The sequence below is a fragment of the Trichechus manatus genome, unplaced genomic scaffold (assembly GCF_000243295.1).
Source record: "Trichechus manatus latirostris isolate Lorelei unplaced genomic scaffold, TriManLat1.0 scaffold00085, whole genome shotgun sequence".
Lineage (NCBI taxonomy): Eukaryota > Metazoa > Chordata > Mammalia > Sirenia > Trichechidae > Trichechus > Trichechus manatus.
In genome coordinates, this window is record NW_004444021.1 from 3,103,135 (window position 1) to 3,118,007 (window position 14,873).

At 36.3% G+C, this 14,873-nt stretch overlaps 1 protein-coding gene across 1 annotated transcript in view; it reads right to left on the reverse strand.

The window, feature by feature from the left end:
* Positions 1 to 14,873, reverse strand: part of CACNA2D1 (calcium voltage-gated channel auxiliary subunit alpha2delta 1) — a 537,607-nt gene that overhangs the window by 103,574 nt on the left and 419,160 nt on the right. Inside the window, exon 11 of the mRNA XM_004381473.2 lies at positions 222 to 380. Within this exon, the coding sequence (XP_004381530.1) occupies positions 222 to 380 (159 nt within the window). The remainder of the gene's footprint in view (positions 1 to 221; positions 381 to 14,873) is intronic.

Consider the following 14,873-nt stretch of genomic DNA (forward strand, 5'->3'; position numbering starts at 1 on the left):
AGAACAATAAAATCAAAATTTTAAAAATCTTTTGAGTACTGGATTAAAAAATAAATTAAAAATTTCCATTGCATGATCACATTTGATTCCTAAATAAATGAAACACAGCACTAACCTTAGATATATCACCATAGATAGCAGTAACTATCAGGATACTGAAATTCAGAGACTACTATTCAAAAAGAAAAAAAAAGAGAAAAGAGAGTATTACTGATACTTACATTAAGCAGCTGTTCAAAAGCAAAACTGAAGCCCTTCTTATAATCTGTGATTCCTTTTGCTGTGATGTTATTCACTGCATCTTTCAGCACTTTCTTATTTCTTACATTTGCTTGAACAAGGTGTTGAAAACAGCTTACATCCTGGGCATTGCTGTTAAACTACAATAAATAAATAATACACATTAAAATTACACATAATTTCCATTGAATTTGTGTTTTATGTTTCTCAATCCAGTGCATGGCTTTCTCATTCTAAAGGATAGGTGAGCAGACTGGTAACAAAAAGTGCACTAAGAGTCCAACAGCAATTTTCATGTAAGCCACCAACTAATACTGCAGGCCTGAATCTGTCATTTACGTTCCTGAAGCTTGGTTTCCCTGTTTATAAAATTTGGGATTTCAGTGAGATGAGGTCCCTTACAACTCTCAAATTTTATGAGCATTTAGATAAAGAACAAGAAACAGTGAAGTATACTCAGAACCCAGAAAAGATACGATGATGCCATCCTAGGATGCAGGCAGAAGTTGAGCATTTTGCCTAACTCTCGTAAGGAAAGTCTGGGTGGGAAAATAGCATAATCAACGACAGAAATGGAGCTTTAGTAGTTTTGAAATGTGATGGCAGAGCCTTTCTAAAGTGGGGGCTAATTTGGGAAAACAATCTGGAAAAATCAAGAACAACTGGTGGACTTTTAGAAATATCACTCTGTAGGGTATATAAAGACTGCAAGTGAAACACAGAGACAGGGCGACAGATGGGCTAGCCGACCATTGCAGATAGTTATTGCTGTAAGTGACGAAGACCTGACAACAAAGAGGCTACGGCAGGAGACAGAAGCCTATACTGGGAAATTTAAGAATAATCACCAAAGTTACTTCACCAACCCTATAAAAAGTATTCACATAGTTCACTGGACATTTCCAGAAAGATAAAAACAAAGGAGCACTGCAATAAGATCCAGGATACTGAGATGAGTGGAACCATTGCCTCATATGTTAACTCTGAAATTTGTGTAAGTCACTCAGGCTCTCTGGGCTAGACTGATTCTGTAAAACTGAAATAATTACAGTAACATACTTGTCAGAAAGCAGGGGATTAGTCACATAAACTGTTGAAGGTATTTTAAGATCAAAAACGTAATTTTAATGAGTGGGTCACAAGAGAAAAAATATAAATTTTATAGGTGATTATATATTCTTGTAAATATTTTACATCATTCTTTTTTCTCAGAAGATCACTAAAGTCTAATTATAAGGTGTACTGGACAATTTACAAATCCATTAGGCAAATATATTACTATAAATTATGATTAGTTCTATAAAATAAACTAATGATATTCAATAGTGCAAACATGGGGAAGGGTGTTCTAATTTACATGGTAAGTAGTTGAGGTAAACTCTCCTTGAGAAATGGCATTTCCTCTGATTCCAGAGAAATGTTCCAGTGAAGAATATGGAGGAATAACATTCCAGAAAAATGGAATAATGTGTACAAAAGCCTTGATATGGGCTGGGATGGGGAAAGCCTTTTAGAGAAACATAAAGAAGGGTGGTTTAGCCATGTTGCATGTGAGCACAAGTCATATAAAATGAGTTTGGAGAGGGAGAGAGGGGCCAGATCACATGCAGTCTAATGGAAACGCTGGGGCATTGTGATTCTATTCTCTGTCAAATGGAAAGTCACTGAAAAATTTGAAGTCACAGGCGAAATAATTTATTCTAGAATTTTAAAAAGTCACCCTGGCTGCTGTGTGGAAAATGGATCTAAGAAAAACAAAATTTAAAGGAGGAAGAATAATTACGAGACTATTGCAGTAGTTTAGCTGAAAATATATAGCAGTTTTGTCATTCATGGAGTTAGTCAGAAAATGAGGATTCAGATATATTTTCAAGAAAGAATCAATGTAACATGGTGGTGGACTGTATATGTGGATAAGTAAGAAAGCAGTATCTTAAGTGACTTCCCAGGTCTGACTTTGGATTTCTGACAAGAGCATCTGGATGGCCAGACGTCATTTCCTGAGAAGGGGAAGACTAAAGGAATAGGGACGAGAACACAGAGTTCAAGTCAGGGTGAATTTTCAATACATGTGAGATATTCTAGTGAAGATGTAAAGCCTGAGACTCAGAAGAGTATGCGGTAAAAAATAACAAATAGGGAGTCTTCAGCATAGTCATTTGAGTTAAAGTCATCTGAATGAAAGTGAAATAGAGGAGGAGTACCTGCAAAAATTGGGTAACAGTTAATTTCACATGGAGACAGAAGGGAAATCAGGAGATTGGACTGTCATGGAATCTAAGAGGGAGAAAAAAATGTCTCAAGAAGAAAACATCACAGCTCAGAGACACAGAAGAAGACTGGAAAGTGCACATTGGATTTAGCAATATTGACTCCATTGTTGATCTTATGAAGGCAGTTTGTGTAGGAACAGAACCCAAAGTGACGGCACTGATGACCATATGGGAGGTGTGTTAGCTGGGAAGCAGAGCATAAAAATATGGTGGTAAATGGAGGGGGAGCTAGAGGAGCTGGGATCAAGAAAGGCTTCTTTAGAGCTGGAGGTCCTTGAGCACGAGGGGATTGATATTAAAGAGAGTAGGATAAAGATGCAGGAGATAGGGAGTGAGAGGTGAAAACCAAAGTTCTTGCAGAGGCGCGTAGAGGAATGGATCTCCAGGCGAATGCCTATCCACTTATATGTTTTTAGGAAAAAAGAGTGGAAGGTAGGTAAGGAGGCAGGAGGTATGTAGATTTTGTCTCCTCCAATGGAAACAAGGCAAGATAATCAGAAGATGGAAGGAGATGGAAGATTTGAAAAGAGGAGAGAAAAAACAGGAATTGTCCCACATAGATAAATAATTTGAGTCCTTTTTTGTTTTTGTTTTGAAACACTACTTTCAAGTACATTATATACGATGGACAAAACAGTTTTATTATTTTCTAGAAATTCAAATGTTAAAAACATAGTACCTTTAGATCCAAATGATCAGTCCTATGTCCTATTGCCTCCTTCAACACTTCATCATTTGACAATGTGACTTAATCTTATTCTACATGTTACATTTTAAAATCAAAAGAATGTGAGAACCCCTCTCATTAGTAAGTAAGAAAATAGTTTTCCAACATAGTAATAATAAAATGTCTGACCTTAGAGAATCATTAGAAATGGTTAAGGGAATGTTATTAGCTGATTTAGTTAAACCATGAATCATCATAAAGTTATAAGTTATGCAGAAGGTGAATGATGAATAATGTATTGCCCTGAGTCTTTCAGTTGGTCTTCACCTGCTTTTAATAGGGAAAAGTGAAGCATCTCAACAAGCCCCTTTAACACAAACTGATTAAATGTAAATTCAATTCATTAAATACAAATTCAGCAGTGTATAACAGAAATATTACAATTATACTCATAATGAAACTCATAAATAATGCAGAGAAAAGCAATAACTTACAAATTATAAATCCCTTTTGCAGATCTAAATCTTATAGGAAATTGATGAGAAATTTTTAAAATTCTAAATTAGGTAAGATATATTTCACAGATACCTTATTGGCATCTGCTTTTAGAACAGAAAAAAAAATGAACAGGTTTATTTTCACTAGTGCAATTGTAGTCTTTGGTAACATCTGTCCAGATTTTAATTCACAAACCACCTATTGAAAACCTTAGGGCAAAGTTTTAATAATAAAGCATTACGAAGCTTTGGAACTGTGTAAGGTGACTCAAAAGACTAATTTGAGGAGTTTTATTTTTGCCATCCATTAAGAAAATATTTCTTTTAAAAATGCACATTTAACTAACCTTATGGAGTTAGAAATTCAAACTAACACCATACCAACTCCTTTCCTCATCAAAAAATATTTAAGCAAGTGGGTCCCTTATTAGAACTGCTCAGAAAAATCTTGGCTAGCATGCCAAGAAGGAGTGTGGGTTAACATGAGACTCTGGGGTAGAAATCACAGAGGACTTGGTATCTTTACTCAGCATATCACCATTCTTTTTCTCCTTCTATATATTACAGACCTTCTGGCTCAAACACTTTCCTCCTTCTACACATGCTGTCCCTCTGCCTACACTTCTTCCCTTTAACACATGCTGTTGGTTTTAACTACAACACTTTTCCTCTCTTCTTTACTAGGTTGTCCCATTTAGCTTGATATAAGTTCCTCATAAAAGCCTTCGTGATTGTCTCTGACAGGTCAAATCACTCATATAATGGTGTGATTGGCTCTCCTAAGCCTATGTATTTTATATATTTATATATATTTTTATATATATATATGAAACACCATAGAGCTATAATTTTATATTTCTTTAAATGATATTTTAGTAAATGGACTTTTCCATCAGATTGTAAGTCCCACATGGTCAAAGAAAATGTCTATTTCACGATTGCATCCTCAGTAATTGGCATATAATAGGTATATATTTACTGAATAAATGTATGCTCTTTTAATTTAACATTGGGATATGGAGTTAAAGAAAATTAGAAGCCCATGAAAAATGTTGACCAATAATCAAGCTTTAGACTTACAAGAAGAGGACAATGGATTTGTGTTTTAGCTTTGTAATATGTGGTTAAACTTGCACATTCATAAATCTAAATATTTGGTTCAAATAGATACTAATAAAATAGTCAAATGAAAACGTACATAGAACACCCAGCATAGAGTCTGTCTTATAGTAAATGTTAAACTGTTAACTATAAGGATTATTTTATTATTATAATAGTTAAAAAATAATATACTCAACACCAAAATCTGAAAGGATTCTTAATTCATGAGAAAGATTCAAATAAACAAACATGGGCTTTAGTGAGCTTCACTGTTTATTTCTATTATCTATAAGGTTGCCATGAGTTGAAGCCAACTTGAGGGCAACTAAAAATAACAACAGCAGCAAAAGTTCACTAATGGAACTATACAAGTGTCCTTCAGACACTAGTGCAGTATTTGAAACAGTCTCTGAGATAACCATGATCGGTAAATCTCAATCCTTCCAAAAGACCTTCTTCCTATTATCAAACTTCATAGTCAAGACACAGGAATCAAATCAAAACATACTTTAAGGTCAAAACAAGTTGTCAGTTTCACAAAGGAAGTAACTTTAACTCTTAGCTTTGAAAAGGCAGTATCTATTTTTGTTCTGATGCCCTCTGATGAATAAGATTGTTGTACGAAATATCTCTTATGATAGGATTCTGCTGCTCATTGCATTTTCCCAGGATACAAGTGATGAGATAATGGCATTACTTTGATACACAACAAAAGTCAAAGCAGCTAAACTTCCCAAAGAGGGTCACTTGTCTAGGAATGGCAGCTGCAACGCAACATCACAGAGCACTGAGTCTCCCTTTGGGAAGGCTAGTAGGCTCCATCATTTTCCATTAGAAACACTAAGAACAGGGATAAAAGAAACTCTGACAGTGATATTCTTCCGCTTGGAACTACAAAGAAAGAGAAGTGTCCCATCTAATCTTTTGTCTCTCCACCAACCCTGCCTTTAATTTCCATCCTGCCATAAACCTTGTTCTTATCCTTGTCTTCTAAGCTGTTACAGCGGCAGACTGGATTTAGCACACTTGTACCCTGTTTAGTCAGAACACATTTTTAATGGGCCAAAAGGGCATAATTTATAATCCTTTGATTTTTGAAAAATTATTCAATATATAAATTATTTCTTAGGACATGTTTTAATTTTCTGTTTCTCTCTTGTTTTGCCTGTAAAATAAAGGTAGTATAAATCTTGGGCTAAAGATGTGTAGATGATCAGCAAGAATAAGAACTTAAATTCAGACCTGTGTACTTTGGAATATAGATATTATTTGAATTACAAAACATTAAAGAAGTTCATTACATAACTTACCTATAATAAACAACTTATATAACATAGCATACAACTCATTTAAGTCAATAATTTAAATTAAATAAGACTCTTAAATAATAAAAATTTCAGCATTAAATAGAAAAGTTGCTGTGGAGTCAATTCTAACTCATGCCGACCCCATGTATGTCAGAGTAGAACTGGGCTCCATAGGGTCTTCAGTGGCTGATTTTTTAGAAGTAGATCACCAAGACTTTCTTCCAAGGTCCCTCTGAGTGGAGGCCAACATCCAACTTTTTTGTTTGCAACCCAGAGAATTAATCATTGGACATTAGGCAGTACAATCATAAATTAAAGTGTCAGAAGCTATCCCAGACTTTGGCCACAAGATGGCGACGCAGGAAAATAAAAGAAATGGGAACAAGCGTTATGATCTTCAAAATCTTGGTTACGCTTGGATTTTATGCATATACTTTCTATTAAAAATAGTTTTTGCTTACTTTTATTTTCTTATTTTTCATAATAAATTTGCAAACTAGAAAAGATTATAAAGAAACCAACAAAAATGTTAATTGCCCTAAAACACAGAGAAAAGAGCTGATAACAGTTATCTATACACATGTGGACATATTCCTAGCTAAGAATAATTTTAAGCTTCTTGCTCTATTGCCAAATTTTTTTCCATAAGTTCTGTGCCGATTTAAAGTACATATGTGCCAGCCTCACTGTATTCTCATAAACACTGGGCATTTTTACTTGCTAAATTATAAGTACACAAGATACTTCATTATTCTAATTTACATTTCCTTGAATGCTAGTGAGGTAAACTTTTACATATGTATTAATTTTTATATAATTTTATGAATTGTCAGTACCTTTCATTGACTAATTGCGTTAGCTAGCATTTTTTGCTGAAGACTAAACTTTAATAAAATGATCAACTGATCACATACTCTTTGATCCATTCCACTTTACCAACACTGTGATGTGAAGCTGAGCAATATGTCCAATAGTTTCAGTAGTCCTGAAGCTGATTACTTGGGGAAAAGTTTTCTAGCTGAACAAACAGCAGTATAGTGAGGTGATGGCTCAGTTTGTTTAATTTGTTACCGTTGGGATAAACAGTATGCCAGCCACTTTGTATGCCTCCGTACCTCAGAAGCGAGGCATTATTCCAGTTCTAATGCATTTAGTGTCAAGCTGGGTCCCTTTTGAAATGTGTGAAGCTCAGCAGACCAGAGTTGGAGCCTCCTTGTTGTGTAGGTTGAGCATTCTATTAGGCGATGCATCCTGGATGCGTTAGTTTTGTAAACTTTTGCTTTTTCCCCCTTCATTTCTGTGAAGTAAGGCTTGCAAGCATAATTGTGGCTTTCCTGAGTGATAGTTAGGGAGCCCAGATGGGTTTGTGTCATATCTGGAAAAACAGAGGTTCCTCGTGTCGCATAATGGAAAGGCACCAGCAATAAATTATCTACCTAGTTCTCAGTGGCATACTGTCATGCCACAGCTTGGTGGCACCAAAGTGCCACTCACTTCATTGGCTGATTGTATTGCCAGATCATATTTTTCAAAATCCATATTGATTGTTGTTAAGTGCCTTTGAGTAATTTCTGACTCATAGCAACCCCCACGCACAACAGAACAAAACACTGCCCAGTCTTGTGCCACCCTCACAATAGTTGTTATGCTGGAGCCCATTGCTGCAGCCACTGTGTTAGTCCATCTCATTATGGGACTTCCTCTTTTTCGCTCACTCTCTACTTTACCAAACATGATGTCCTTCTCCAGGGACTGATCTGTCCTGATTAAACGTCCAAAGTATGTGAGATGAGTCTCACCATCCTTGCTTCTAAGGGGCATTCTGGCTGTACTTCTTCAAAGACAGAGTTGTTTATTCTTCTGGCAGTCCATTGTATATTCAATATTCTTTGCCAACACCATAATTCAAAGGCATCAAGTCTTCTTTGGTTTTCCTTACTCATTGTTCAGATTTTGCATACATATGAGGCGACTGAAAATACCATGGCTTGAGTCAGCAGCACTTAGCCCTCGAAGTGATGTGTTTGCTTTTTAACATTCTAAAGAGGTCTTTGGCAGCATAACTGCTCAATGCAATATGTCATTTGATTTCTTGACTGCTGCTTCCTTGGGCATTGACCGTGGATCCAAGTAAAATGAAATCCTTGACAACTTCAATATTTTCTCCATTTATCATGATGTTACTTATTGGTCCAGTTGTAAAGATGTTTCCTTTCTTTATGTTGCGGTGCAATCCATAATGAAACCTGTAGTCTTGGATCTTCCTCAGTAAGTGCTTCAAGTCCTCTTCCCTTTCAGCAAGCAAGGTTGTGTCATCTGCCTAATGCAGGTTGTTAATGAGTCTTCCTCCAATCCTAATGCCATGTTCTTCTTCATATACTCCAGCATCTTGGATTATTTGCTCAGCATACAGATTGAATAAGTATGGTGACAGTATACAACCTTGATGCATACCTTTCCTGACTTTAAACTACGCGGTATCCTCTTGTTCTGTTCGAATGACTGCCTCTTGGTCTATGTACTGGTTCTTCGTGAGCACAATGATGTGTTCTGGAATTCCCATTCTTAGCAATGTTACCCATAATTTGTTATGATCCACATAGCTGAATGCCTTTGCATAGTCAATAAAACATAGTTAAACATCTTTCTGGTATTCTGTGTTTTCAGTTACGATCCATCTGACATCAGCGATGATATCCCTCATTCCACGTCCTCTTCTGAATCTGGCTTGAACTACTGGCAGTTTCTTGTTGATGCACTGCTGCAACTGCTTTTTGAGTTATCTTTAGCAAAATTTTACTTGTGAGTGAATGTTAATGATATTATTTGATAATTTCTGCATTCTGTTGGATCACCTTTCTTTGGCATGGGCACAAATGTGGATCTCTTAATGTCTGTTGGCCAGGTAGCTGTCTTCCAAATACCACCACTCATCTGTCAGTTTGTCATTCTGCAGTAGGTTGAGTGTTGCTATGATGTTGGAAGCTATGCTACCACTACTTTAGGGTCACCCATGGTGGACAGGTTTCAGCTGAGCTTCCAGACTAAGACAGACTAGGCAGAAGGACCTAGCAGTCTTACTACTGAAAAAATTGGCCAGTGAAAACCTTATGAATAGCAGCAGAACACTGTCTGATAGAGTGCTGGCAGATGAGCCCCTCAGTTTGGAAGGCACTCAAAACACGGCTGGGGAAGAGCTGCCTCCTCAAAGTAGAGCTGACCTTAATGAGATGGATGAAGTCAAGCTTTCAAGATCTACATCTGCTGATGTGCCACGACTCAAATTGAGAAGAAGCAGCTGCAAACATCTATTAATAATAGAACAAGGAATGTGCGAAGTATGATTCTAGGAAAACTGGAAGTCATCAAAAATGAAATAGAACATATAAACATTGATATCCTAGGCATTAGTGAGCTGAAAATGGATTGGTATTGGCCATTTTGAATTGGACAATCCTATGCTGCACTATGCTGGGAATGACAAATTGAAGAGGAATGGCATCACATTAATTAAGCAAATATGAATTAATTAAATAAGCATTAATTAAGTACAATGCTTCCAGTGATAGGATAATATCCATACACCTACAAGGAAGACCAGTTAATATGACTATTATTCAAATTTATGCATCAACCACTAAGGTCAAAGATGAATAAACTGAAGGTTTTTTACCAACTTCTGCAGCCTGAAATTGATCAAACGTGCAATCAAGACTGGTAATTAATGGTGACTAGAATGGGAAAGTTGGTAATGAAGGATCGGTAGTTGGAAAATATGGTCTTGATGACAGAAATGACACTAGAGATCACATGACAGAATTTTGCAAGATCAACAACTTCTTCATTGCAAATACCTTTTTTCAACAACATAAATGGTGACTATATACATGGACCTCACCAGATGAAATACACAGGAATCAAATAGACTACATCTGTCGAAAGAGATGATGGAAAAGCTCAATATCATTAGTCTGAAGAAGGTCAGGGGCTGACTGGAACAGACCATCAATTGCTCATATGCAAGTTCAAGCTGAAGCTGAAGAAAATTAGAACAAGTCCATAAGATTTAAAGTTCAAACCCCAATATATCCCACCTGAATTTAGAGACCATCTCAAGAATATATTTGATGCACTGAACACTAATGACCAAAGATCAGATGAGCTGTGGGATGACATCAAGGACATCATACATGAGGAAAGCAAAATGTAATTAAAAAGTCAGGAAAGAAAGAAAAGACCAAAATGGATGTCAGAAGAGACTCTGAAACTTGCTCTTTAAAGTACAGTAGCTAGAGTAAACAGAAGAAATGATGAAGTAAAAGAGTTAAACAAACGGTTTCAAAGGGCGGCTTGAGAAGACAAAGTAAAGTATTATAATGAATTATACAAAAATCTGGAGCTAGAAAACCAAAAGGGAAAAACACGCTTGGCATTTCTCAAGCTGAAAGAACTGAAGAAAAAATTCAAGCCTCGAGTTGCAATACTGAAGGACTCTACGGGGAAAATACTGGATGTGGCAAGAAGCATCAAAAGCAGATGGAAGGAATACACAGAGTCACTGTACCAAAAACAACTGCTCGAGGTTCAACATTTTCAGGAGGTAGCACAAGATCAAGAACGAATGGTACTGAAGGAAGACGTCCAAGCTGCACTGAAGGGAATGGTGAAAATAAGGCTCCAGAAATTGAGAAATACCAATTGAGATGTTTCAACAAACAGATGCAGCACTGGAGGTGCTCACTAGTCTACACAAAGAAATTTGGAAGACAGCTACCTGGCCAACCGACTGGAAGAGATTCATATTTGTGCCCATTCCAAAGAAAGGTGATCCAACAGAATACAGAAATTATCGAACAATATCATTAATGTCACACAAATCTGGCCAACCGACTGGAAGAGATTCATATTTGTGCCCATTCCAAAGAAAGGTGATCCAACAGAATACAGAAATTATTGAACAATATCATTAATGTCACACAAATCCATATTACCAATAATAAATTTAAACACATTCAATCAGTAAACATGCATTCCAATACTGAAAACACACGCCATCAAAAAAAAATTAAGGAGAAAAAAATACAGTAACAAAGGATTAAATAATACAAACAGAATGATATACATATATAATGTTTTTTTCTGAGTAGAGATACTGCATTACTGAAGATATGTGTGAGGATAACCAAAAATCAAATCCATTGCTGTTGAGTCGATTTAGACTCATAGCAACCCTATAGGACAGAGTAAAACTGCCCCATAGGGTTTCCAAGGCTGTAAATCTTTATGGAAGCAGACTGCCACATCTTTCTCCCTTGGAGCAGCTGGTAGGTTCGAACTGCTGATCTTTCAGTTAACAGCTGAGGGCTCAACCACCAGGCAACCAGGGCTCTGAGGATAGCTGTAGTTATATAAAAACACAGATATTTATTGTTGATTAAAATCAGTTACAAAATTCTGCTGTCTATGAAGTACTTTTTTCAGCATTGCTATGAATGACAAAGGGACCCCTGGTGGTGCAGTGGTTAAAGTGCATAGCTGCTAACCAAAAAGTTGATGGTTTGAACCCACCAGCCGTTCCCCAGAAGAAAGATGTCACAGTGTGCTTCTATAAAGATTACAGCCTTGGAAGCCCTTTGGGGTAATTCAATTCTGTCCTGTAGGGTCACTATGAGTCAGAATCAACTCCATAGCAGTGGGTTCAGTTTTATGAATGACAAAAATTAGTTAATTCAAGAAGGATCACATGCCCCTTTCCAAAGGCATTCATTCCTATTCATTCAACTAATATTTAGTGATTATTAACTATGATCCATGAAATTTTCTATATTCAGAGACATTTGAGCAAAACAGATAGTGTCTCTGCCCTCAAAGGAGCATGCATAGTTGGGGAGTGGGGAGTACAGGGACACACACATTAAAGGATAAAGACATATATAAAATATGAGGTGCAGAGAAATGCTATAAAGAAAAGTGAAGTGAGGGAAAGTAATAGAGAATAAGTGAAACTGGAATGCTATTGGAGATGTGGTAGTCAAGGATGGGCCTCTCTGATAAAGTAGCACTTGGACAAAAACCAAAACAAACTGAGGGGAAAAGCATGCAGCTACTATCTAGACTCAGAAACATCAAGACTCGTGGTAAACAGGGGTGATTTTGAACCTGCTCATACATAAGACATGCACCTAACAGAAATGACAGATCTAATTATTAAGCAAGCTCATTAGCATCACCACTAATTTCCGTGAAACATGAAATGAACATGGAATCAATAAAAACAGTTGATGAAAGTTACCAATTAGGGTTAAAGTAATTATATTCACTTAAATGAATTTCCACCGAGATTAAACATATATATTTGAAAAACCTACAGCATGACTGTGGTGTAAATTAATGAGAAAAAATGAATATGGAAAAGATCTATCAATAGAGCATAGGGTTAAGAAAGAAAGATTTTAGGAATGAATAAAAAAAAATTGTATTTTGAAATATAGGGTAAAGTGTGCAATAGGCATGAATTCCTAAACAAAAACATTAGAAGAGTGTATGAATTGTGGGAAAAAACAAGTGTCAATATTTGTATCTGAAATTTATAAGACAACTTAACATGCCATTTGTCACTTCATGACAAAGCGCTTTACAATGGAACACACAACAAAAAATTTTCAATTAAAAAAAATTTCATATCTTAGCATATGTTTTTCAAGCTATAGTGTATGCATCAAAATTCTCAAAATTCTTTTTTTTTTAACTCCACTGGGAATTTGCTGAAATTTACTCCATTAGATTTTGCTATCCAACAATTAAGATTAAAGTACACACTTCCTATTAATAGTTACCTTAATATAGTTTGAGTTTATAATTTAATTTTGTTTGAATTTTAATCCTGCTAAATAATTAGGGGAGCCATGGTGGTACGGTGGTTAAGCATTTGGAAATCCTATGGGGCAATTCTACTCTGTCCTATATAGTAGCTATGATACAGAATCAACTCGACGACAGAGTTTTTTTTTTTTTTTTGCTCCATAGGTTTTCCAAAAAGCAGCTGGTGGATTCAAACTGCCAACCTTCTGGTTAGCAGCTGAGCTCTTAATCACTACACCACCATGACAGTTGTATTCTAAATAATTAGTAGCAAATATGATAGCTAAATTTAATTTAAATAACTGTGACAAAATCTGCTAAATCTTTAGCCCAGGTCAGCCCAAATGATGTCACTCTATCTACCCTCAACATTAAATGAGTATATGTATTTTGAAAAGTTTTACCCAATAAGTACTGACACACATCTGTGCTTATTTGGGCATGACATCTTTTCACAGTCCTTCAAGTCTAAGCAAATAAGTCAACAAATTTTACATTTTTAAAAACAATAGCACAGTCATAGAATAAAAGTATTCCCTCTGCTTCACCTTGAATATTACTTTGCAATTTCTAAAACTACAGATGCAACTAATTTCTAAGCACCAAAGTCTATCTTTATGGTACCATATAATTAATGGAAAAAATATTTATCATGCTTGTCAACACTTTCTAATAAACTTTACTAATACTTGTGAAGCAATTAAGTTATTCTCCATCAATCTCTTTTTGTAAAACTAAATAACCTTGATTCCTTTGTCCTATTATAATCCTTAAATGTGTCCTTTTCTTCATATTCTGTAATTTCTTTACATGTCTTTTAAATTCAAATAGTTTTTAAAAGCGCCCATCTTCACCTTAAAAAGAAAAACTAGGAATATAGGAGGAAGTGAACTTCAGCTCTTTTAATGACTATTACTCCACTACTTCTTCCTGTTTTTTTTTCTTTTTAATTAATAACCCCAAAAGCAAAAAAGTACAGAATAAAAATATTCATAAACATCCACAGTATTAGTAATTCTATGAATTATCAAGATCTTAATATCTAAGTCAATGATAAACATGTTTAGTTATAACAAGCTCCAGGCAGAAGCCTTCTGGAATTTGCTAAACGTACCTGCCTAATGTAATCTAACGAGCCCTGGTGGCGCAATGCTTAAGCACTTGGCTGCCAACCAAAAGGTCAGGGGTTCAAACCTACAGCCACTCCACAGGGGAGAAGACCTAGTGATTTACTGCCATAAAGATTATAGCCTAGGAAAACCTATGGGGGCAGTTCTTCTCTGTCCTACAGAGTTGCTGTGAGTCGGAATCGACTCCATGGCACACAACAACAACAACGTAAGCTGGGTGCAGTGGTGGTTCAGTGGTAGAATTCTCCCCTTCCATGTGGGAGACCCAGGTTCGATTCTCAGCCGATGCTCCTCAAGTGCTGCTACCACCTGACTGTCTGAGCTGTTAGTGGAGGCTTATGTGTTGCTATGACGCTGAACGAATTTCAGCATAACTTCCACATTGAGATGGCTAAAATGGACTAGGAAGGAATACCTGGTGATCTACTTCCAGAAATCAGCCTATGAATCACAATGGTCCAATCCTAACAGATCATGCGGATGGCTCAGGAAAACGGAGCATTTTCTTCCATTGTGCATGGGATTTCCATGAGTTAAAGGAGAGTCCAATGGCTGCTAACAACAACAATGTAGCCTGACTTCATCTTTCCATAATGAAATAAAACCCACCAAAAGCATACATTTAACAGTAAGGTGATGGGAATCGATGCAAAAGACTGCTAACTGTAGATTCTGGTGTCTTAGGTCTAGGGTGGAGCTTGAGAGTCTGCGTTTCTACAGTTGCCGGGCGATGCTCAAGCTGCTTGTTCACTAGCTCCACTTTAAGCAGCAAGGGTATAAGCTACAATCTTCTTGTC